This window comes from Sus scrofa, chromosome 12, assembly GCF_054392235.1.
Source record: "Sus scrofa isolate SSC_HxYL_T2T_F1_AM1 chromosome 12, Sscrofa_HxYL_maternal_Yorkshire_Landrace_v2.0, whole genome shotgun sequence".
Taxonomy (NCBI): Eukaryota; Metazoa; Chordata; class Mammalia; order Artiodactyla; family Suidae; genus Sus; species Sus scrofa.
Window position 1 is genome coordinate 19,104,506 of NC_139394.1, and position 23,611 is coordinate 19,128,116.

The 23,611-nt window shown below is 59.0% G+C and overlaps 2 protein-coding genes across 4 annotated transcripts; one reads left to right on the plus strand and one right to left on the minus strand.

The window, feature by feature from the left end:
• Positions 1-631: 631 nt before the first annotated feature.
• FAM171A2 (family with sequence similarity 171 member A2) lies at positions 632-12,475 on the plus strand. Of its 3 annotated transcripts, none has more exons than XM_021066867.2 (8): positions 632-885; positions 4,699-4,926; positions 5,155-5,247; positions 8,646-8,804; positions 9,144-9,323; positions 9,421-9,537; positions 9,661-9,787; positions 10,852-12,475. In XM_021066867.2, exons 1-8 carry the CDS (start codon positions 768-770, stop codon positions 12,326-12,328), a joined length of 2,499 nt encoding a protein of 832 aa, XP_020922526.2. In that variant the 5' UTR covers positions 632-767; the 3' UTR covers positions 12,329-12,475. The 3 variants fall into 3 exon arrangements, with proteins under 3 accessions (XP_020922526.2, XP_020922525.2, XP_020922524.2); XM_021066866.2 differs by lacking the exon at positions 632-885 and adding an exon at positions 1,430-1,763 and having other exon boundaries at positions 10,855-12,475; XM_021066865.2 differs by lacking the exon at positions 632-885 and adding an exon at positions 1,432-1,763.
• A 516-nt stretch (positions 12,476-12,991) lies between these two features.
• Positions 12,992-19,658, minus strand: GRN (granulin precursor; the record flags this gene model as incomplete). The annotated part of the gene is given in 13 exon segments (NM_001044578.1): positions 12,992-13,450; positions 13,556-13,771; positions 13,884-14,120; positions 14,357-14,602; positions 14,693-14,790; positions 15,046-15,172; positions 15,414-15,508; positions 15,600-15,732; positions 15,829-15,941; positions 16,273-16,357; positions 16,451-16,576; positions 16,701-16,845; positions 19,642-19,658. Coding segments are annotated over 12 exon segments (1,752 nt in total). The 3' UTR covers positions 12,992-13,312.
• Between the last annotated feature and the right edge of the window lie 3,953 nt (positions 19,659-23,611).

Sequence of the window (23,611 nt, forward strand, 5' to 3'; positions counted from 1 at the left end):
AACGACGGGAACTCCTCAGCCATGAATCTTATTACTTGCGAGGTGGTGAGCTCCCCCTTCGCCCTGGCCCAACAATAGTACCATTTACTGTGCCCCTGCTAAACATTCAAGCACGTGCTAAACCCTTTACTTCATTATCTCATTTAATCGTTACAATAACCTCTCGAGGTAGAGCTTATTACAACTCCCATTTTAAAGGCTGTGGATCAGAAGGCTAAATCACTTGCCTATGGCTCACGAAGAGGGAGAAGCTAGACGAGAACGGGGTGATTCCTAAGGGGGCTGAGCCCTACCTTCCCAGCATTGCGCAGAAAACTGGGCAGTTCTCACACTTTTTGGAAACACTCATGACCAACTCTTTATGTTGTAAGCAATAGCCATTCTCCCTGCCCAATTTTTGCACCAAATTTCCAGGGCTCTGAAACTCCGAGAATCTCGGTCATTGGACCCTATTCGATACACTCCCTTGCACCTGGGGGTCTAGGCGCCTAGTGGGGTCTGTGGGGTGGGCTGCGGACTGACAGTGCCAGCGGGTGGCGGGCGGAGCGGGGCGGTGAGGGGGCGGTGCCCGGAGGCCCGCGGGGCGGGGCGCCGCCTGCAGGGGGCGCTGGCGGCGGCTCCGGGCGGAGACAATCGCGCCCAGCGGCCGCCGCAGCCAGAGCGGGAGCCCGAGCGGCGCGGAGCGGCGCAGAGCTGGGGCTGAGCGGGGCCGGCCGAGCGGGGCCGGGCGGGAGCCATGGGCCGCTAGGGCCGGGCCGAGCCCCGCGATGCCGCCGCCGAGTGGCCCCAGCGTCCTCGCGCGGCTGCTGCCGCTGCTGGGGCTGCTGCTCGGCGGCGCCTCCCGGGCTCCCGGCAAGTCGCCGCCGGAGCCCCCCAGCCCACAGGGTGAGTCTCGGCCGGGAGGGGCAGCGATCGCGGGCCTGCGCCCCCCCCGCCCCGATTAGGCCCCCTCCCGCCAGCCCCCTCTTCGCCGCGCTCATGAATTGGGGGTATTCTATTCCCTGAATTTGGGTGGGGGAAGCTAGGCGACCTGGGGTCGGCGCTTCTGGGGGAGAGGAGGGAGGGAGAAGGAGACCGTCGGGCGGGGGTCTCGGGGAGACACAATGGGGAGGGCCGGGGTCCTCGGGCTCCGCGCCGCCGCCCCCTCCCGCCTTGTTTTTCTCTCTCTTGGTCCGCGAGGCGCTGCTGCCTGAGCCATTGTCTATCGAAGACACCCGCCCAGGGGCGGGCTGGGGCGGGCGCCCGCTCCGCAGCCCCCTGCGGGTTTCTCGCTCCCGACCCCGACTGCGTGGGGCGCAGGCAGCGGTTGCCACCCTGGGCCGGGACGGGGGCTGGGCGCCTAGAGCTGGGTTTGAAGGGGGAGGAGGGAGGGGTGAGGTGGTAGGCGGGTTGACTGCTCAAATGGGGTTCTTTGCCCTGGAGCCTGACAGCGCCCAGGTGGCCCCCCAGATTTAAAATCTGAAGTGCACCAAAGAAACGCTGATCAGCCCATGATGGAGGAGGGGCTGCAGATGAGGAGGGGGTCTGGAAAAAGGGGTACGTTGTGGTTCCCAGCTCAAGGCGCATGGCAGGGCTGGGGTGGCGGAGCCATGCTGAGCTGGCTGACTGGCTGTGGGCAGTGCCGGCTGGGAAGGCAGGTGCCTGGGTCCTGGTCCAGCAGACCTCCAGCCACTCCTGTCCCCAGCCCTCCCCCAGGTCAGCCCCTTCTCGTCTCACCTCTCCATCGCGGTGGAGGAGACCCTCCCAGCGCCTCGCGGGCCCAGGTGGGTGTGTGAGGTGGGGGCGGGGTCTCCTGCAGCGGGAGAGGGCGGGAGAGCTCGACCAGGACTCCCTACCCTTAGCCTAGGTCCGGGGGGGGGGGCCCTCGGGGGGGCCTCCAGCCGCTCCAGCCCTGCACCGCCTCCCGGGCCCTGGCCCCAGTCACCCCAGCTACTGTTCGCTCCACTCCTGCCTCGGGGCCCCATCTCTGCCTGAAATGGTGCTCTCCACTTTTCACCTCCCCAGCAAGGAGCTGGCAGGAAAAGCAGGGGGGAAGGCAGTCTGGTTGAGGGAAGTGGGGTCCGGATGAAGGGAGGGGGTCGGATTTCCTCCTGGACTGAGGCAGGGCTGAAGCCTGGACAGGCGGATGCTGTCTGGAATGTCAGGCTTTGAGGAATGGGGAAGGATCTCCCTGGCCTCGGGTCTTCTCTGCTCTTTGCTGTAGAGGAGGCTTTGATGGGTAGGAAGAGGCCCTGGATTTTGTTTTGTTTTTTTTTCCAGGAAGCTTCTCCCTCCAGTCCTGCACCCCAGGGGAGGGAGCCCAGGGAATTGGCTGGAATAGAGCCACTAGAGGGGGGTTCTCCCAGGCCGCTGGCTGGGGGCCTGGGTTGCAGGGAAGGCAGAAGGGACTCTGCTAGGCACCTGCCCACCCCCTCCCCAGCTTGGTACCAAGGCCTCTTCAGGCCTTATCTGTCCATCCTTGTACTGTGTTCCCTGGACTCCCTCCCTTTTCTGAGGCTCTGGCCCTTGAACCCAAGGCTTCCTTCAAAGGACCATATTCCAGACTCCTAGGTCCTATCTTCCCAGCTGTTCCATCCAGCTGCTCCTGCCTGGGGTGGGGAGTCGGCCAGCCCCTCTAGCTTCTCAGAATTCTTGCTGGATGGTGGTGGAGGAGGGGAGGGGAGGGGAGGGGAGGGGAGGGGAGGGCGGAGAGAGTGCCCCTTCCGGGAGATCAGGAAAGGGTCCGGTGTGTGCACCCACTGACCAAACTGGGCTCTGGCCTGGAGGCGAGAAGGAGGTGGGCTCGGGAGAACAGCTGGATGGGATGCCAAGATCAGGCGTGGCGCTGGCCCTGGGGTTGGCTGAAAGCCTGAGATAAGACACCTGTCGCTGTTGAGTGTCAGGCTCCACCCGTGAGGCCCCCTGACCTCCTCGTGCTCTGCTGCCCCCAGCTCTGGGCTCTTCCTTCTGAATCTGGACCCTCCTAGGTCTGTGTTCAGCACCCAGCCCATCCCCCACCTTCCTCCTGGGCCTCGCACGGAGGCCTGTGTACCTTTTCAGGAGTGACGCCTACTCCCATGATGAGCAGCAAGGTAGGGGTGAGGCATGTTCTTGAGGGGGCCTCACTGAGTGGGCAGGGGTAGATGGTGCTGTGGCAGAGAGGCTGCCTGTGGAATCCATGGGAACAACTCAAGGCCTGATCCCTCTCCTGTCACCCCATCTGAGCTCAGGACAACCTGCAGGCCCATCTTGGCTGGACCATCCTGGAGCCAGGGACGGAGGTGCCTGGAAAGCAAGCCTCGGACTCCCCTTCCCAGCTCCCTCCACACTAGTTTCCCTTGGGCCCTTGTCGGCCCCCCCAGATCTCCTTCCCCTTGCCAGGGCCCCTGCTCCCTGCCCATCTCCTGGGAGGAATGAGGGCGTTGCTATGGTGACTGACTGTAGCTGACCAACTGGGAGGGGGCTGGCGGTCCATGTGAGGGGGAGGGGGCGGGAGATATTTGTTCGGCTTAGAGGTTGGGGCGAGTCCCTAAATCTGAAGGGAAATGGGCATGTGCAAAGGATTCTGGGAAGAGGATGAATGATGGGAATGCTCAAACCCATAGTGTCCGCTTCTCATTTTTTTTTCTTGAGAACCCAAACTGGCCCAACCGACCCTCTTCCCTTCCAAGTAGCTGAATCCTGACCACTCTCATCTCCACTTGCAGATCCCTGGCTTTCCAGTCATTTGTCTTTTCTCAGCCCTCCTTCCCTCTTCTCTCCCTGACACCAGCCCGATAGGGAGGGTCCAGTGCTTAAGAATCTGGGTCTAGGAGTTCCCGTGGTGGCTCAGTGGGTTACTAACCCAACTAGTATCCATGAGGATGCAGGCCCGATTCCTGGCCTCATTCAGTGGGCTAAGGATCCAGCATTGCTGCAAGCCGAAGCATAGGTCGCAGATATGGCTCAGATCCAGTGTTGTGGTGCTTGTGGTGTAGGCCAGCAGCTGAAGCTCCACTTAGACCCCCTAGCCTGGAAACTTCCTTATGCTGCTGATGTGGCCTTAAAAAGGAAAAAAATAAATAAATAAAGGATTTGGGTCTAGATGGAATTCTTTTGGATGCAGCGGGTTGAGGATCCAGCATTGTCATTGTAGTGGTTTGGGTCGCTGCTGTGGCACAAGTTCAATCCTTGGCCCAGGAACTTCCACATGCTGCAGGTGTGGCCAAAAAAACCCAAAACAATTTGGGTCTAGAGACAGACTCCCAGGTTTGGATCCCAGACCACCCACTTAGCTGTGGTGCAAGTATCTAAACTCTTTGAGCCTCACTTTCTTTATCTGTAAAATGGGCTAAGAGCATATTTTTGAGCCTGATTCATCATTGACTGTAAGATACACCATTATTTATTTCATGTGCCAGCAAAAACGGAACAAAATGCTGCTGGTTATAATTATGACATCATCAATCATAGGCATAGCCAGTGTTCAGAAGCATTAAAATGTCCAAAAGTGCATGAGTTATACTTGATGAAATGTGCTAATAGTACCATCTATCTACCTTACCAGCTGAGGTGAGGTTAAAATGAGGGCCCTGTAAATGCTGGCTCCTATCATTCCTTGTCTAGCCCGGGGCCCAAAGCCCCTCCCAAACCCCACTCCCCTCCTCTGACCCCGAGGCTCCCCTCATTCTCTCTTTCCCCCTGCCTCCTCCTCACCGTCCTCACCCATCTTGCCCACAGAGATCCTGATCAAGGTGCAGGTGTATGTGAGTGGGGAACTGGTGCCCTTGGCCCGGGCCTCAGTGGATGTGTTTGGGAACCGGATGCTGCTGGCCGCTGGCACCACGGACTCAGAGGGCGTGGCCACACTGCCCCTCAGCTACCGCTTGGGCACCTGGGTGCTGGTCACTGCTGCCCGCCCTGGCTTCCTCACCAACTCTGTGCCCTGGCGTGTTGACAAGCTGCCCTGTGAGTGCAGGGGCAGCTGGAGGGGGGGGGCAGCAGCTGACCCCATCAGCCCCTTCCCAGAATAGTCCTCGGGGGTGGAGGGGCTAGGCTTTCCAGCAGCTGCTGCATGGGCTGGGGTACCCGGAGGGGGCTGAGGGAGGATGAAGTCACTGGGATTCAGACGGTGGGAGCGCCCAGCCTGGGGGAGGGGAGGCTTTCTCTGGAGCTGACAGGCCACCCCTCCCACAGTGTATGCATCAGTCAGCCTCTACCTGCTCCCCGAGCGGCCGGCCACCCTCATCCTCTATGAGGACCTGGTGCACATCCTCTTGGGCTCTCCTGGTAAGCCTCCCCCCTCTCTGTGCCCACCCCACTTCTGCCCACACCAGCTCCTCTTCCTTCTCCCTGACTTGGATATAGAGAACTCCACCCCGCCACAGGTTAGCTGATGCCCTTGGGGAAGTCACTTAACCTCTCTGAGCCTTAGCTTGTTCATCCGTAAGATGTGGCTATTGATAGTATCTACCTTGTCAAATCGAGGTCAGGATTAAATAGCGTGCAAAAAACAGCACAGAAGGTGGTCAATAAATATTTCTTGTTATTGGGGCTTCTCGTGGTTTCTATTCTCCCTCTATTCCTACCATTAGAATTCCCACCTCCTGCCACCTTATGTGCAGTGGATCTACACGTACTTCTTATGCACCTACTGGGCGCCTGGCTATGTGAGAAGCTGGGGTCATTCCACAGCCATAGAATACCTGTCAAGTGCGAGGCCAGGAGCAGCACTGCTATGGCCCTTGTCTATCCCCTGGGCTTTCAGTCTCACCCAGCAATACTTCCTGCAGCACCTGCGCTGTGCCAGGTATTGCGGGGGGAGAGGGGTGGTGCTGGGGGATAACGGTGAGGAAAAGAAGACCATTTTCCTGCCTCGTGGAGTTCACCGACGACTAGGACGATAGACAAACAGATCGTTGCCAACCCTGAAACAATCACAGAGCCGGCAGGGCAGTGGAATGGAGGGCAGCTGCCCCCAACACTGAGGCCACCCTGGGGAGTATAGCGGGGCCAGAGGACTTGGCAGCGGGAGCTGCGGGATCTGGAGCTGAAGGGAGAACAAAGTCACCTTCACCAGGGAAGGATCAAGATGCCAGGGCACGGGGGCACTGTGAGGTGCAGGGGACACTCCTGCCTGGCTCTGAGGGGTGGTGCAGACTGGCTGGTGAAGCTGGGTAGAGGGTAGGCTCTACCTGGCTGGTACTAGGGAGCCACGGTGGGTTTTGGAGGGGAACCTCCTCTCCCTAATTTATATTCTTAGCTTGAGCCTTTGTTCCCGAATTACTATTCTTGTTTGCTCATCCTCCTTTCTCTGATCCAGAAGCTTCTAAAATGGCTTTGGAGGTTTCTGAAATGCCACATGAACCCTTTGTTACCCCCTAGTTTAAAGCCCTCCCACGGCTCCCGCTGCTTTCTGTGGAAAGCCTCGACTCTTTCACAAAGCTGGCAGCACCCTCCAGGATCTGGCCTGCCTCCCACTCCAGTCACCTGCAGTCCCCCACCAGCAAGCTGCCTCCGAGCCCCTGGGTCTTGCTCCTGTCAGTGCTGGAAGTCCCTCTCCACCGTCTTTCCTGAGTCTTACTCATCCTGTAAGGCTCCACAGGGTGCTCCCGAGCGGGGCGGACCAAACTCTCGTTGCACCTGAGTATTTTAGTGGCGAGGCAGGATGGAATATGGGGGGGGGGAGGATGGGCCCTGACACCAGACTGCCGGGGCTTCAATCGTTGGGCTCCAGGCTTGGGACCTTGGGCAAGTTACTGAACTTCTCCTGACTCCATTTCTGCATCTATAAAATGGGCATCTACCTCGGAGGCTGTCGTGTGAATTACAGGGGTTAGTATGGGTACCCTGCTTAGAACAGTGCCCAGCATATCTGAAAGCTTAATAAGTGTCGGCTATGACTATATTACACTGGAATATTGTTTACAGGTCCCCTCTCCTCCAAGAGAGCAGACACACACACACATACACACATAAACCTAAGCTGTCAAATGCAGTAGCCACTAGCCAGATGTAACTATTTAAACCTGAATAAATTGGAGTTCCCGTCGTGGTGCAGTGGTTAACGAATCTGACTAGGAACCATGAGGTTGCGGGTTCGGTCCCTGCCCTTGCTCAGTGGGTTAATGATCCAGCGTTGCCGTGAGCTGTGGTGCAGGTTGCAGACGTGGCTCGGATCCCGCATTGCTGTGGCTGTGGTGTAGGCTGGCAGCTACAGCTCCGGTTTGACCCCTAGCTTAGGAACCTCCCTATGCTGCGGATGCGGCCCTAAAAAGACAAATAAATAAATAAATTTTTAAATTAATTTGTTTGTTTACTTATTTATTTTTTCTTTTTAGAGCTGTACCCATGGTATAGGGAGGTTCCCAGGCTAGGGGTCAAACCGGAGCTACAGCTGCCGGCCTACACCACAGCCACAGCAACACGGGATCCGAGCCACGTCTTCGACCTACACCACAGCTCACGACAACACCAGATCTTTAACCCACTGAGCGAGACCAGGGATTGAACCTGCAACCTCATGGTTCCTAGTCAGATTTGTTTCCACTGCACCACGATGGGAACTCCCACTAAACATTTTATTTATTTTATTATTTTTATTATTATTATTGTCTTTTTATGGCCACACCCACAGCACATGGAGGTTCCCAGGCTAGGGGTCTAATCAGAGCTACAGCTGCCAGCCTACACCAGAGCCACAGCAACCCCAGATCCGAGCCACGTCTTCGACTACACCACAGCTCACAGCAATGCCGGATCCTTAACCCACTGATCGAGGCCAGGGATCGGACCTGAAACCTCATGGTTCCTAGTCGGATTTGTTTCCACTGCACCACAACGGGAAATCCTAAACTTTTTAGAATTAAAAGTAAATGCAGGAACTCCAGTTGTGGCTCAATAGTTAATGAACCTGACCAGGATCCATGAGGACGCAGGTTTGATCCCTGGCCTCATTCAGTGGGTTAAGGATCTGGTGTTGCCCTGAGCTGTAGTGTAGGTCACAGATAAGGCTCGGATCCTGCGTTGCTGTGGCTCTGGTGCAGGCCGATGGCTTCAGCTCTGATTAGATCCCTAGCCTGGGAACCTCCATGTGCTGTGGGTGTGGCCATAAAAAGACAAAAAAAAAAAAAAAAAAAAAAACCACTGCAGTTCTCTAGTCATACTAGCTGCATGTCAAGTGTTTAATAGCCAAGTGTGTTCGAGCGGGAACTTTAACAGGCAGCACAGACCTAGAACCTTTCCATCCATATCAGAAAGTCCTAACGGGTCCTGCAGTGAACAGTGCTGCACTAGACTGTGAAGTTGAAAGCAGGGAATTGTGAATTGCGTCTTATTCATCTTTGTATCCCAGCACCTAACACAGGACCTGCCACACACCAGGCAACAATAACTGTTTGAGGACCTAAACCTTGTCATTTTATAAGTGAACATGGAAACAGTGTTTCAGAGAGAGCAAGTAACTTGCTCAGGGCCACACAGCCAAGGACTAGGAGATTTGGAGTTCAGGACCCTTCTAGGTGAACATTCCAAGACTGCCCAGTTGCCTCCCTAGGCCACCACCTTCCCTGGCCTTCCCAAGAGGCCTGACCCACTGGCTCTTCTTCTCCGTAGATACTTGCTTTCTGCTCTGGTCCCTGGGGAACCTTGATCCTGGCCAGGTCACTGCAGCCCCTCTCTCCATCCAGGTGCCCGCTCCCAGCCCTGGGTGCAGTTCCAGCGCCGGGCTGCCCGCTTGCCTGTCAGCTCTACCTACAGCCAGCTCTGGGCCTCGCTCACACCTGCCAGCACCCAGCAGGAAATGCGGGCTTTCCCTGCGTTCCTGGGCACAGACGCCTCCAGCTCAGGTATGCTGGATGCCAGCCATGGAAGGGGTGTTTCCCCACCAGGATTTAAACCCTCAGCCTGGAGTTCCCGCTGTGGCTCAGCAGTAACAAACCCGACTAGTATCCATGAAAATGTGGGTTCAATCCTGACCCAGCCCAGTGAGTTAAGGATCCAGTATTGATGTCACAGATGTATCTTGGATCTGGCGTTGCTGTGGCTCTGGCGTAGGCGAGCAGCTGCAGTTCTGATTCGACCCCTAGTCTGGGAACTTCCATATGCTGTGGGTGCGGCCCTAAAAAGACACAAAGAAACAACCAAATCAAAAAAACCACCTCAGCCCTTGTGTCCTCTCCCCCCAGGCAATGGCTCCTGGCTGGAGCTGATGCCTGTGGCTGCTGTGAGCGTGCACCTGCTGGCAGGTAATGGGACAGAGGTGCCCCTCTCGGGCCCCATTCACCTGTCCCTGCCTGTGCCCTCAGAGCCTCGTGCCCTTGCTGTGGGCACCAGCATCCCGGCCTGGAGGTTCGACCCCAAGAGTGGTGAGTATCTGGGCGGGGCGGGCAGGTGCTGGAATCTGGGGAAAGAAAGAGGGACCGAAGTTGGAGGACACTGACCTTGCCCCCCCGCCCCCTGCAGGGCTGTGGGTGCGCAATGGCACTGGCGTGATCCGGAAGGAAGGCCGGCAGCTCTACTGGACCTTCATCTCCCCCCAGCTGGGGTACTGGGCGGCTGCCATGGCCTCCCCCACATCTGGTGAGAGTGGGGGGACAGCAGGGCCGGGAGGCGGAGGTAGGAGGGGAGGCTGGGGGCATGGATGCTTTCTGAAGGGCAAGAGGACATCCACACCTGGCAGTGCTAAGCCCCTGCCTGGCACAGGGCTGGTCACCATCACGTCTGGCATCCAGGACATCGGCACCTACCACACCATCTTCCTGCTCACCATCCTGGCAGCCCTGGCCCTACTGGTACTCATTCTGCTGTGTCTGCTCATCTACTACTGCAGGTGAGTACCCCCCACCCCCTCCAGCTGCCTCCCAGTCTCCCAGGCTGTTCTCATCACAGGCACTGACTGAGGCCTGGTCTCATGCTGGGCCCTCCAGCCCCAAAGATGCATAAAACACAACTTTGATCCTCAAGGCGCTGATAGGAAAGCACTGCATATGCACTTGCAGCGACCAAAAGACTAGGAGTTCCCGTTATGGCTCATTGGGTTAAGGACCCAAAATTGTCTCTCTGTGGATGCGGGTTCCATCCTTGGCCTCATTCAGTGGGTTTCAGATCGGGCATTGCCATGAGCTGCAGTGTAGGTTGAAGATACGGCTCAAATCCGGTGTTGCCACTGGCTGTGGCATAGGCTGGAGGCTACAGCTGGGATTCAACCAACAGCTGAGGAACTTCCCTGTGCCGCAGGTATGGCTGTAAAACAAAGACTGAAAGACTGGCAACTTCAGAGAAGTGGGAGGAGAGGAGGCAGGAGCTGCAGGCCCCTCAAAGATGACCTGCAGCTGCTCCCGCCACCCAGCCCGCTCTTCTTCTTCTTCTTCTTTTTTTTTTTTTTTTTTTTTTTTTGGCGACTTGGAGGCATATGGAGTTCTGGGGCCAGGGATCAGATCTAATCAGCAGTTGCTACCTAACCCACACCTGTGGCAACGCCGGATCCTTAACACACTGTGCCAGGTTGGGGATTGAACCTGCAGCCCAGCACTCCCAAGAGGCTGCCAATCCCATTGTGCCAGAGCAGGAACTCCCAAGCCCTCACTTCTAGGGGACCACAGGCCATACATGCCCCAGGCTGGCTTAAGTGGTCCTCCCAGGCTCTCACTGCACCTGCTATGTGCCAAGGATGACCCAAATGGGCACAGCGGCTGGCTGGACCTCCCACAGACACTCAAGCTCTTTCCCTCTCCCAGGACCCATCTGGGCTCCCCAACCCCTCTCCTGAGTCCCAGGCATTGTCCCCCAACTGCTCCAATTATCTCCATCCCTCATCTTGCAACTACAGTGGTTAGGGAGCTGCTCCAACCTCCATCCTCTCCTGATGGGGTCGGTCTGCCCCCTCTTCTCCAGAAGGCGCTGCCTGAAGCCGAGGCAACAGCACCGAAAGCTGCAGCTCTCCGGTCCCTCTGACGGAAACAAACGAGACCAGGCCACCTCGATGTCTCAGCTCCATCTCATCTGTGGGGGCCCCCTGGAGCCCGCCGCGTCGGGGGATCCCGAGGCTCCGCCTCCAGGCCCCCTCCACTCGGCCTTCTCCAGTTCCCGCGACTTGGCCGCCTCCAGGGACGACTTCTTCCGCGCCAAGCCGCGCTCCGCCAGCCGTCCGGCCGCCGAGCCCGCAGGTGCCCGCGGGGGCGAGGGCGCCGGGCTCAAGGGCGCCCGTTCCGTCGAGGGTCCTGGAGGGCTGGAGCCAGGCCTGGAGGAGTACCGGCGGGGGCCCCCGGGGACGGCGACCTTCCTGCAGGAGCCGCCCTCGCCGCCGCCGCCCTTCGAGCACTACCTGGGCCACAAGGGGGCGGCCGAGAGCAAGACCCCCGACTTCCTGCTGTCGCAGTCGGTGGACCAGCTGGCGCGGCCGCCCTCGCTCAGCCAGGCTGGCCAGCTCATCTTCTGCGGCTCCATCGACCACCTTAAGGACAGCGTCTATCGCAACGTCATGCCCACCCTGGTGATTCCCGCGCACTACGTGCGCCTCGGCGGCGAGGCGGGCGCAACAGGTGCGGGCGACGAGCCGGCCCCGCCCGAGGGCGCGGCCCCCGGCCCGGCGCGCCCTTTTCCCCAGCCAGACCCCCAGCGCCCGCTGATGCCGGGCCACCCGAGCGCGGGGGGCGAGGGCGGCGGGGGTGGCGGCGGCGAGGGCTGGGGGGGTGGGCGCTCGGCACCAGTCAGCGGCTCGGTCACCATCCCGGTGCTGTTCAACGAGTCGACCATGGCGCAGCTCAACGGGGAGCTGCAGGCGCTGACCGAGAAGAAGCTGCTCGAACTGGGCGTGAAGCCTCACCCGCGCGCCTGGTTCGTGTCGCTCGACGGGCGCTCCAACTCGCAAGTGCGCCACTCTTACATCGACCTGCAGGCGGGCGGCGGCGGCCGAAGCACGGATGCCAGTCTGGACTCGGGCGTCGATGTGCACGAGGCACGGCCGGCGCGCCGCCGGCCCCTGCGGGAGGAGCGGGAGCGCGCCGCGGCCGCCGCCCCGCCGCCCCCGCCCCCCCCGCCGCCGCCCGCGCCCCCGCGCCTGGCTCTCAGCGAGGACACGGAGCCGAGCAGCAGCGAGAGCCGCACGGGCCTCTGCTCCCCGGAGGACAACTCGCTGACACCGCTGCTGGACGAGGTGGCGGCGCCCGAGGGCCGGGCGGCTACGGTACCCCGGGGGCGGGGCCGCAGCCGCGGGGACAGTTCCCGCAGCAGCGCCAGCGAGTTGCGGCGCGACTCGCTCACCAGCCCGGAGGACGAGCTGGGGGCGGAGGTGGGCGACGAAGCGGGCGACAAGAAGAGCCCCTGGCAGCGGCGGGAGGAGCGGCCGCTCATGGTGTTCAACGTCAAGTAGCCCCCGAGCCCGGCCTGGCGCCGCCTCCGGGCCGGGCCCCGCCCGCTCCACCTGGGCCCGCCCCCAGGGTGCGCGCCCCGGGGCTGTGCAGGGGTCCTCGCCCTTAGTCCCCCAGCCCCGGCCTGGAAAGACGCCCGGGGTGGGGCGGGGGGCTGCGGAGCTGTCCGGTGGTATGTGCTGGTTCATGTCTTGGGAGGGACCCCAGGTCTGCCTCCGAGAGGGAGGTGGGGGGGGGAGTCCAGATGCCCTTTGGGAGGTGCTGGGGAGGCGGGCTGGGTGGGGGGAAGCAGTGCCTGTATAAATGTGGCTGTACATAGAAAGCTCTATCGTGGGAAAGCAGGAGGGGCAACCGGGCCTCAGCGGCCAATGTGAGGGCTGGGAAGGGAGGGGGCATTCTAGCGGTCCCCTGGGAGGGGAAGGGGTGCTGCTGGCTGACAAACCCACCCCTGGGCTAAGAGGTCCCAGGACTGGAGGCTGGGGCGGCTCTGGGAACTAGGGGATAATGGGATGGGTTCGCTGTGGGCAACAGCAAATATAAAACTGGTGAGATTAACTTCTGTGTGTCTTTCTTTGGGGCGAGGGGAATGTGGACACTGGATGGGGACCCCAATTCAGAGGTCCCCTGGGGAGGGCAGGCAGGGTGGCCAAATCAGACACTGTTAAGAAAGTGTACAAACTTTATTGCAGCGCACACACACACACACACACGCACACACACCACCCCCCGTGGATAGGGAAGAGCACCTGGCCACGGGGTCCACTAAAATCGGGGGGAGGGGATGGCAGCTTGAACTGTGGCCTTCGCCACAGCCCCCCCTTCCAATAGGGAGGACCTTAAATTGAGGCCCCACCTCCTAGGGTGATGGGGGGAACTCAGAAGGGGGGTTCTGGAGAATTCAGTGAGGGAGAGGTGCTGGGGAGGCCTGAGCAGTGGGCACCCTCCGAGCAGGGTCCCGAGGGCTGCGGAGTGTCTTCGGGCCCTCCTCACAGCAGCTGTCTTGGAGCCGGGTCCCTCAGAGGAGCGTCCCAGCGCAGGGCCTCCTTGTGCAAGCACTTGGTGCCCCTGGCCCCACAGCGGAAGCCTGCCGGGCAGCAGTGACGCCCGTCTGCACAACAGATGCCCTGGATGGTCAGAAGAGAGGAGTAAAAGTTGGACATGGCACGACTGGGCCCACGGCCCACACCCAGCCCTGGGGGTGGGGGTGGGGGTGGGGTGGCAGCACCGACCTGGCGGTAGGGACAGCAGGCCCAGCCTCCAAGACTGTCTCGGCAGCAGGTATAGTTGTTGTGGCAGAAGCGCCGTTCCCCACACGCCACGTCGCCCACACGGGCCAGGTGGGTGGCAGGGAGGGCAGAGTCCTCCTCCTTCTCACATGTTCGGGCCTTCACGTTGCAGGTGTAGCCAGCCGGGCAGCAGTGCTGGCGGTCCTCACAGCACACGGCCTGGGGGAGGAGCGGTGTTACACTCCCCTGCCCCCCCCCCCCCGGCCCCGCAAGTTGGCTCCCTGGCAATTTGGCTCCCTGTTGGGGAGCTGGCCACCCGCTGGGCACTCACGTGGGGCAGCTGGCAGCAGGCCCAGCCCTTGCTCAGGCTCGGGCAGCAGGTCTGCCCCACCGGGCAACTGGTGTGCTGGTCACAGCCCGTGGTGTTTCCGGGCTGGGACGCGGAAGCCCGGCGGGTGGGCATCTTGTTCAGTCCGGTCACCATGTCCTTCTTCCTCTTACAGTGTCCCTTGCCGACACACGTGTGGCCCTTGGGGCAGCAGTACTGGTGGTCCGAGCAGCAGACAGCCTGGGGACGTGGCAGAGAAGGGTGGTTTAGGAAGCTCCTGGGGACAGAACACTGAGCCCCTACCACCCCCTCCGCGCCTCTCCTGCTCCCAGCTCTTCCCGCCGGGAATGACTCTGAGTCAGCGGGGGCCACCTGTGGGCCAGGCAGAGGGCAGGAGACAAGGCAACAGGAGCCTGGCCGTGTGCCCAGCCAAGATGCTGTTCCGCCACCCCCTGGTTCTCCCCCTCCCCAGGCACCTCTGGGGCAGGACAGCAGCCCCACTCTCCAGGCGTGACTGGACAGCAGGTACTGGAGGAGGGACAGCTGGAGACGTTATCACAGGGGACATCTCTCTCCATGGCTAGGAGGTCCGGCCGGCTGAGGCTGGCCGGGATCTTCTCCTTCCAGGGCACCCACTGGGTCTCCAGGTCACAGGTGCCCTTCTCTATGTTACACTGATATCCGGTCGGGCAGCAGTGTACGTGGTCGTTACAGCAGACAGCCTAGGGTGGAAGGAGAGGGGACGGTGGGCATGGGGACCTAGGTGGCTGCCACCCTCTGGTCAGCCCAGCCCACTTGCCCCTCCGAGGTACCTGGACAAAAGGGCAGCAGCCCCATTTTCCGGACTGCAGGCGGCAGCAGGTGTAGTCGTCCGGGCAGCTCACCTCTGTGTCACACTTCACCTCCTGCACTGTGAGGCGCACAAGGACAGGTCAGCGGTGGCACTGGGCACCTGCGGGGGTGTCCCTCCTTTGCCAGCTCCACAGCCGGAACTGGATGTAGAGGACCACGAGGGCCACCCCTGGCAGTGATCCTAAGGCCCAGTGTGGACAGAAGGGGGCTGTCCCTCCTCTAGCCCCTCCGCGTGGCCATCAGTCCCCCATCTGCGTATCCCGTCACTCCTCAGGGGGCGGGTGGAATGGGGTCCGTGGCCTGGCCCGGGTACCTGAGTGCGCTGGCAACTTGGTGAAGAAGTCTATGGCTTCATTCTCCTTGGAGAAGCACTTCTTCTTGACCGGGTCACACACAAAGCCGTGGGGGCAGCAGTGTATGTGATCGGAGCAGCAGGTGGCCTGGGTGAGGGCGGGGGTGAGTCTTGGGGACTGCCAGTGTCCCTGGAGCCCAGGGAGCAGCGGCCAGACAGCTGGCACTGCCCCCATCCCCCACTAGGGGGTGACATGAGTCCTGAGCAGCCAGGCTCCCAGCAACCAGCCAGCCAGCCCACCCCACCACCTGGAGTCCCTGCCAGGTAGGTGTAGTCCAGGCCAGGTGGCTGAAGGCACACAGTCCAACTGGCTACAGCCCCTCACTCACATTGGGCAACGGGCAGCAGCCATACTTTCCACTGGACAGCTTGCAGCAGGTGGAATTATTGTGGCACTGGGACTCTGCATCTGGGCACTGGACGGCTGAAAGAGAAGAAAAGCGTGAGGGGCCGCCAGGGTGAAGGGGAGCTTGTCCCCGGCCAGGAGCCAGATGAGACCTCTCCCACCTCCTCACCTGTCTTTATAGTCTCTTGTGAAGGGATCTTTGCCATGGGGTGGGTGTTGGTCACTGTGAGGCAGCGGGAATGGGCCAGGTCACAGGAGGTGCCGTGGGGGCAGCAGTGCACCTTGTCTCCACAGCAGGAAGCCTGAGAAGAGATGGCCCTGACTCCACCTCTGCTCCCTCCAGCCCTTCCTCTGCCCCCGCTGCCCTCCTCCCTCCCCGCATCTTCCCGAACCTGTACCTGGGGCAAGGGGCAGCAGCCCCAGGAGCCGTCAAGCATAGTGCAGCACGTGGAGGAGTTGGGGCAATGGAACTGGCTGTTGGGGCACAGGATGTCATCCGAGGGCTTGGTATCTGTAGACGGGATGACACAGGATTCCGCCCATCAGTCCAGTTGCTGCTGGCACCTGGGCCTGCAGGCCCAGCTACAGGACTGGGGAGGCGGGGGATGGGGGAGCATTGGGGGGCGGGCACTAGGGCTCAGAGGAGCCCCCAGGCTCTCCTGACCCCTCCTCGCCCCAGTGCTGCCCCTCCGTCCAGAGCAGGGGGGCTGCTTAGTACAGATGCTACATGAATGAGGACATGAAGGCAGGAATCAAGGTCACCCCAGCTGGCTGGGCTCCTGAGTGCTCCAGGCTCTACGTGGTGCCCATCTGCCTGCCCTCCGCCCCCACCTTGGCCGCACCTGGTCTTCGGAGGCAGGACCACCCATCAGCACTGCAGTGGAAGCCCTGCGGGCAGCAGTGGAGGCCATCCCTGCATGACACGGCCTGAGGGACACAGAGATGCCTTCATTGGCGAGGCCCTTTTCCCTGGGGGAGGGAGAGACCTGAGCCCCACCACTGACCCACTGGCACCCTCACCTCTGGGAACGGGCAGCAGTTGGAGGTCTCATTGGTGGTGAGGATGCAGGAGTGGCCAGGAGGGCACTGGGCTTTAGTCTTGCAGGGTACGCCCAGATGCTGGCTCAGTGCCTTGGGCCACTTGTCCTGGAAGGCGAGAAGAGCGGATAAACCAAAGGAGCCGAGCCTGGCTCCCTCCTCTGGCCAATCCAAGGTGACTCTTTGGGAATTCCCAGGCCACCAGCTCTTGCCTGAGCCAAAGGGCACTCACCGGAACGGGATTGCAGCAGCTGTAGCTGGCTCCTCCCGGGTCCAGGCAGCAGGCCACGGGGCAGAGCTGACCATCCGGGCACTGTGTTCCAGCCACCAGCCCTGTCACCAAGGCCACCCAGCTCACCAGGGTCCACATGGTCCACCTGCAAAATAGCAAGAGGCTTTTGGCAACTAGCTTAAGCTCAGACAGCCCTTCACGCTGGAGCCAGTCACTCCCCCAGCCCCAGGCTCCGGCCCCAAGACTCCCCGAGTCCCCCCAGCTATACCCCATCCAGGCGGGAAGAAAGGTGTGGGGCCTGAGATTCAGCTTCCTACGCGTGTACACCCGTGAGCATAAATGCTGGCCTGAGCACATGTGTGAATCTGTGTCCCCAGCATGTGGCTTGACACCTGAGCCTCCGTGGCTAAGTGTGCAGAGATGTGGGCATGTGAGAGTCAGGAAGACCCGTGGATTCTGCGGGTCTGATCTGTGGGGACATGGCCACCTCCCAGGGGTGGGGAAGACCTCAGTCGCCGTGGGAGAACGGGGCTGGAGGACAAGGAGGGAGTTTCCACTCGAAGAAAAGTCGGAGTTCCGCTTCCCGAGCCGGCCCCTCTAGATGCCACCTTGTCTGATGCTGTGCTCACACCTGCACCCTGCTAAGTTCTGGTGGCCGAGAAGTGGGGGCGTGTGACGATATGGGAAACCACAGGGTTGAGAAAGTTGTGAAAAAGGAAGTATGGTGCCCATGGAGCCTGGGCTACCTTCCCCAGAGGCCAGCTACCACCTGCCCACTGACTGTCCCCTCCACACCCAAAGAAGGGGACACACAGGCTGGGTCAACCTTTGGGACCCCGGTGTTGTAAGGGCCCCCTAGTACCACCAGGCCATTTCAGAATGTGCAGACATACCACCCTCCCTTCCCCTGCCTCTCCCCACCCTGGAGCCGAAACCCGGCTGCAGGTGGAGACAGCCCAGGGCTGCCCACCCGGTGCCGATCTGAATCAGAAAAAGGAACCAAGCCCCGGTTTCTGAAGGAGCGCAGCCTCTCACTTCCTAAACAACTCTTCCCCCAAGCTCGGCCAGCCTTGTGGGGCAGGCCTGGAAGATGCGACTCTGCCTAGAGAGGTAAAATCAGTCATGTCTCTCGAGCCTCTTAGGAGCCAGTTACAACATGCTATGGTATTTCTTTACCATCTAAAGGAGTCATTATTATCTTTATTATTTTTTTTCTTTTTTTTGCTTTTTAGGGCCACACCTGTGGCATATGGATGTTCCCAGGCTAGGGGCTGAATTGGAGCTGCAGCTGCCAGCCTACACCACAGCCACAGCAACTTAGGCTCCAAGCTGCGACACAGCTCACGGCGACACCATATCCTTAACCCACTGAGAGAGACCAGGGATTGAACCTGCACCCTCATGGATACTAGTCGGGTTTGTAACCCGCTGAGCCACAACAGGACCTCCCTACCTTTACTTTTCAAAGGAGGATGCTGGGGTGTAGAGGTGTTAAATAACCTGCCCAGGTCACACCACAGGCTTTGGTGGCTCCAGAGTATATTATTCGACCTAAGTTCATTTCACAAGCGGCACCGTGGACAGTACCTGGGAAAGGACCCCAGACCCCAGGAGGGTAGAGGCCTGGGGTCCAAACTGAGAAGTGGGACAAAAGCACTTCCTGGGCTGGTGGACCAGGCAGGACAGGAACAGAGAGTGTAGGGGCTACCTGGATACTTACCACACGCGGCCCCTAGTCTGTGACAGCCGCCACAGTCGCTCCCTGTCTCTGGGCCTTGGTTGCCCGTGAGTCTCTGTGTGTGTATACACTGCACACTACGAGCGGCAGGGGTTTGCACAATCCTCTCTCCCTCACCTGGCTTTCCTCGGTGGCCCCTCTCAGCTCAAAGACCACCTCCACGAGGCCATCTCCTGGCCGGGTAAGGCTGAAGAAGCCCAGTCCTGGCCTGTGGCCCTTTCACGCTCTTCTCCAATGCCCGCAGCTCCCTGCAAGGCATCTACACCTGGCCCCACCTGCTTCTTGGGAGTCCAGCCTCAAGCCTCCTCAGACTTGTCCTGCTGGCCTGACTCAGGCTGGAGGGAGGGCCTGTCTGCACACACCGTGGACCACTCAGCACCCTAGTGATTCATTTATGCACATTTCCCTTCCTGGGCATCCTGAGGTTATGCATGCGCCGACCGAACACACATGCATGCACGCGCACGCACACTCAGGACAAGGGAGGGGGGAGGGGACCCGACTCCTCTCAGTAGGGTTCCCACGGTGCCACCACCACCGCACACCGCCAGCAGAGAGGGAGATCAGGAGCCTCTTCAGGCCCCTAAGCTCCGTCATCTTCCACTAGGTGGCAGCCCCCAACTCCAAGTGCCAGGAGAGAGCTTCTCAAAAGGTGAACCAACCCAGCTGCGGAGAGCCGGGGAAAAGTGACGGGGAGAGGCGGAAGTTAGCTTTTCCCACCCGCCACGAGAGGAAGTAAAGAAAAGCCAGATGCAACCCAGGGGTTCAATCACCACTCCCAAGTCCCTACGGCCTTTGAGGAGGCCACGGTCTCAAGCCCTACTCCCAGCCCTTTGAGGTCGGGGACCACCGGCTGGCGCCTCGTCTGCTCCCAGCCACAGCAGACACCCCCTACCAAACCACCACCAGCACCTGCCAACGGGGGCGGAGTCAGCTCAAGAACAGAGTGGTCCCTGCTTTAGGGGAAGGGGCTGCAGCTTCCGGGGTTGCTGGAGAAGGAGAGGGCCCCTTCTAATGGGAGTCACTGCAATTACTGTTTACTCCCCCTCCCCATAAAACTCCCTCCAGTGCATGGGAGTTTCTCTAAGGGAGTCTTTTCGTGTCTCCTCTCTGAAACTCCTGAGGACCCTCAAGTCTCCACGTCCCCTTGGCCGGGCCCCTGGGAAGGAGCAAGCGGGAGCGCTCCGAGGCCACCCCTCTTACCTGCGTCGCGGTCAGCTCTGGGCAGCAGCTGTCCGGCAGCTCACCAAGTAGGGCCCCTCGGCGCGATGGCCCGCCCACCTCAGTTTCCATTGGCCAGGTATCTGGACTGTCACGCTCCCATTGGCTACTCGTCGACATAAAGGCGGGGCCAACCTGGAATCCTGTGCTTCTTTCCTACTCATTTCACTCTCCTCCCTCCCTTCCTCTTTCACCCCAACCCCCCCATTTCCAGGGATCATGTGATTGGAGAATCATGTGACGCCCTGGCCGACTCTGCCAGGCTTCGAGTGTCCGCCTCGCCCGCCGACTCCTGAGATATTAACATCCAAGGGAGCTCTCGGTTAGAGCGTGCTTCCAGAGCTTTCGCAGGCCGTCGGCTTCTGGTCTTGGAACATTTGTGTTTCTATTCTGTTCAGTCAACTCGGATTTAATGCTGGGCAGCCAGGCCCCAAAGGGGGTTGAAGGAGAGTTGTGAGGGCAAAGATGAACAGCTCTCAGGCAGGCCCTTTCCTTAAGGTGCTCCCAGCAAGGGTGCGGTGGGGGTTGGAGAAGGGGAGACAGGCTCAGGTTAAATCTGATTTAAGGTACGAAGTCCTTACCTTACCTGTGCCAGATGCTCTAGGTGCGTGGAAGGGAAAGGAAGTAGGTTGGTTCTGGGCAGGGAAGAAGAGATTTCATTCCAACCTGAGGGCTGAGTTTTGAGCTGAGTCTTGGAGGATTTTAGGTGGCAGGTGGGGAGGGGTTGGAGAAATGGCCGGGGGGGGGGTGGTGTTGGGAGAAGCATCAGGAAACCAGATGGCAGGGGCAGCCTTGAGCAGGGATCGAGGGCCAAGTTCAATGTAGTGGACTTGAGGAACTGCTGGGGGTGTGGCACCCGGCTGGGCTGGAGGTGGGTGCGTAGCCAAAGTGGCTTCCTAATTTCAGTGGTCCCTGCCTCCCAGGAATTGATATGCTGCTTTTTCAAGTGTACCACATAGGACAGATTTGCCAGCAGCAGAAGCTAGACTGCTTGGTGCCCAGAAGCCCTGGCCCGGGCAGAGATGGGCAACGGGAAGTACACCGAGAGAGAGGAGAGGCTCAGAGAAAGCCTGGTGCTGGGCCTTGGGGGAAGGACAGTGTTTGGTGGTGCTGAGTGGAGGGAGAGCTTGAGCCGAGGGTGAGGCTGGGGTTGGGGGACAACCAACCAAGATCCGGGGTGGTAGGGGTCTGGGTAGGGAGGAGGTGGCAGGGCTGAAGAATTGTGTGACAGTGGTGCTCTTCCTGGGACTGGAGAGGGCCCAGAGGTGGATAAGGCTCCTACTGAACGTCAAGACTACTCTGCACACTCGTTCCCCTTCCTGTGCATCTTTATGCTTCTGTGGACAAAGCGAGCACAGAGGGAGAGGAACGGGGGAGGGACACTATGGGGTAGGACATTAAGAGGTACAAGTTATTACGTATAAAATAAGCCACAAGGGTATATTGTACAACAGGGAATATAGTCAATATTTTATAAGAACTGTAAGCAAAGTATAGCCTTTAAAAACGGACTCACTGTATTGTCCCCCTGTAAGTGATAAGATGATGCACACCAACTACATGGTAATAAAAAGAAAAAACTAACCATCCCGTTATCCTTTGTTCCTTTTTCTCCCGTGTTTGTCTTTTTCTTATTGAACTGTGGGAGCTCTTTATATAGTTTGGATCAGGATATACGTTGCAAATATTTCCTCCCAGTCTATCCTTTGTCTTTTCTCTTTGTTGATGGTATCTTTTGTGGTCAGAAGTTATGTCATTATGTCATCTGAAACCTAGCCAGCAATCTTTTCCTTTGTGGCTTCTGCTGCCCCACCCCATGCTTAAGAAGGGAGAGATGTGTTCTTCGTGGTCTGTTACTATTCCTGCTGTGGTCCCACCTCAGATGCCAGCGCTGCCCCGGATTGAGGCAGCGCAGATGGTTCCACTGAGAGGCCTCACAGGAAGAGACCCATGGTTGTGTCTGTGGCTAAGAGGTTCCTCCAGGTCAGCCCCAGGGCCGCTCTCACAGGTGGCGGTCAGGATAGAGCAGGAGAGCGTGCCCTCCTTCTCCTTCTCTCAGCATCTCACTCCTCAGGTATTTCTTCGTCCAGAGTTACTGTTCTGCCCCCCACAGAAGAGTCACAGTTGCCCCAGGAGAGGGGCTTTTTCCCCAAGATCTTGAGTTGCTGGATAAGACAGGAGTTTCCACGGTGGTGCGCCGGGATCGGTGGTCTCTTGGACGTGTTGGGATGCAGGTTTGATCCCCCGCCCACCAGAGTGGGTTAAGGATCCAGCATTGCTGCCGGTGGGGCATAGGTTGCGATTGTGGCTCAGATCCGATCCTTGGCTGAGGAACTCCAGATGCCTCGCGGAGGCCAAATAAATAAATAAATAAAAATAGCAGGATGTCCAGTTAAGTTTGAATTTCGCATTAGAGACAAATGCTTTTTGGCATAAATACGTCCCATGTGATATCTGAGACGTACTTTAAAATTATCCCTTGTGGACTGGAATTCAAAGTTTACTGGGCATCCTGTGTTTTTATCTGCTACATCTGGTGGCCCTGCACACCAAGGCTGGAGTGAGGGCACGGAAGCCACCTCCTCCTCAGACACACCTACCCCTTCCTTCCCCTTCCTGCCTGAGTCACCTCAGCGTGAGCAATTGTTGCCCCAGTTCTTGTGGCGCCTGCCCTCATCATCGGGCACCTGACTGGCGTTTGCGGGGCTCTGCTGGGCCCTTCAGGGCTGACTGGGTGGGTGTGGGGGAGGGGAGTCAGGAACAGGCCAGTGTCCAGGCCTGAGGTGGTGACGGGACATTTGGCAACAGAGGCAGCAGATCGGGGTTCCTGCCCCGGCAGAGGCCATGAACTAGCCCGGTGCCCGTGGGCAGGCCAAGTGCCCTGGTGTTCTTGTTTTTTAATCAATTATTATGTTTAACAAAGTATACGATGCAAGGAAATTTCAGACAAATTATAACACAAAGCAGCACTCTTATTATCCGTCTTTTCCACCCTAGACTCCCACTTTCAAACCCTTTAACCGTCTCTTCTGTGTCTTCACCTCTTGTGCTTGTTTGTAAATTATTTTTTTTCCAGCCGTACCCAGGGCATAGGACGTTCCCAGGCCAGGGATGGAATCCAAGCCGCAGCCGTGACCTACCCCCCAGCTGTGGCAACCCCAGATCCTTAACCCACGGTGCCCCCACGGGAACCCCTTGTATATGAACTCTTAATCTGCCTTTGGGCTTAGTGGGTTCATCTGGGCAGCAGGGGAGCACTGCCCTGCTCCCTGTCAGCTGGGAGATTCAGATTCCACACTGAGCTGCGGGTGCTCCACCTGGCCCCGGGGGCAGGACCACATTTTTGCGCAGGCAGATTAATGCTGAGCATTATCTTTGAATCCATCCTGGAGGCGCGGAATGCAGGGGACAGGTGAAGGGGGAGGGAAGGGAGGGGAGGATGGGGAAGGAGAAGGCAGCCAGGGGACGGGGACTACCTGACTTTGCAGAGGCCCAGGATGGAGGGACCCTCAGGGATGTGCTGGCCTGGGGTTCAAGCCCCAGCAGTCTCTTGGAGTCACCTGGGGTGGGGGGGGGTTGCTGCTGCAGAGGACCTGATGGGCAGGTCTGAACCACTATCCTCCTTTTTTTCTTTTTTTTAAGATTTTTATTTTTTTCCATTATAGTTGATTCACAATGTTCTGTCCATTTCTGCTGTAGAGCAAAGTGACCCAGTCACACACATATATATACATTCTTTTGCTCACATTATCCTCCACCATGTTCCATCACAAGTGACTAGATAGAGCTCCCTGTGCTCTACAGCAGGATCTCATTGCCTAGCCACTCCAAAGGCAATAGTTTGCATCTATTAACCCCAAACTCCCAGTCCGTCCCACTCCCTCCCCCTCCCCACAATCACAAGTCTGTTCTCCAAGTCCATGAGTTTCTTTTCTGTAGAAAGTTTCATTTG

What these genes read in the sequence shown, in the direction of transcription:
- FAM171A2 (XM_021066865.2), top strand. Translation starts at nt 1,565, where the DNA reads ATGGCAGGGCTGGGGTGGCGGAGCCATGCTGAGCTGGCTGACTGGCTG. An exon ending in GAGGTTCGACCCCAAGAGTG is followed by an intron (nt 9,324 to 9,420) that starts GTGAGTATCTGG and finishes CGCCCCCTGCAG; the next exon opens with GGCTGTGGGTGCGCAATGGC. An exon ending in CTGCTCATCTACTACTGCAG is followed by an intron (nt 9,788 to 10,851) that starts GTGAGTACCCCC and finishes CCTCTTCTCCAG; the next exon opens with AAGGCGCTGCCTGAAGCCGA.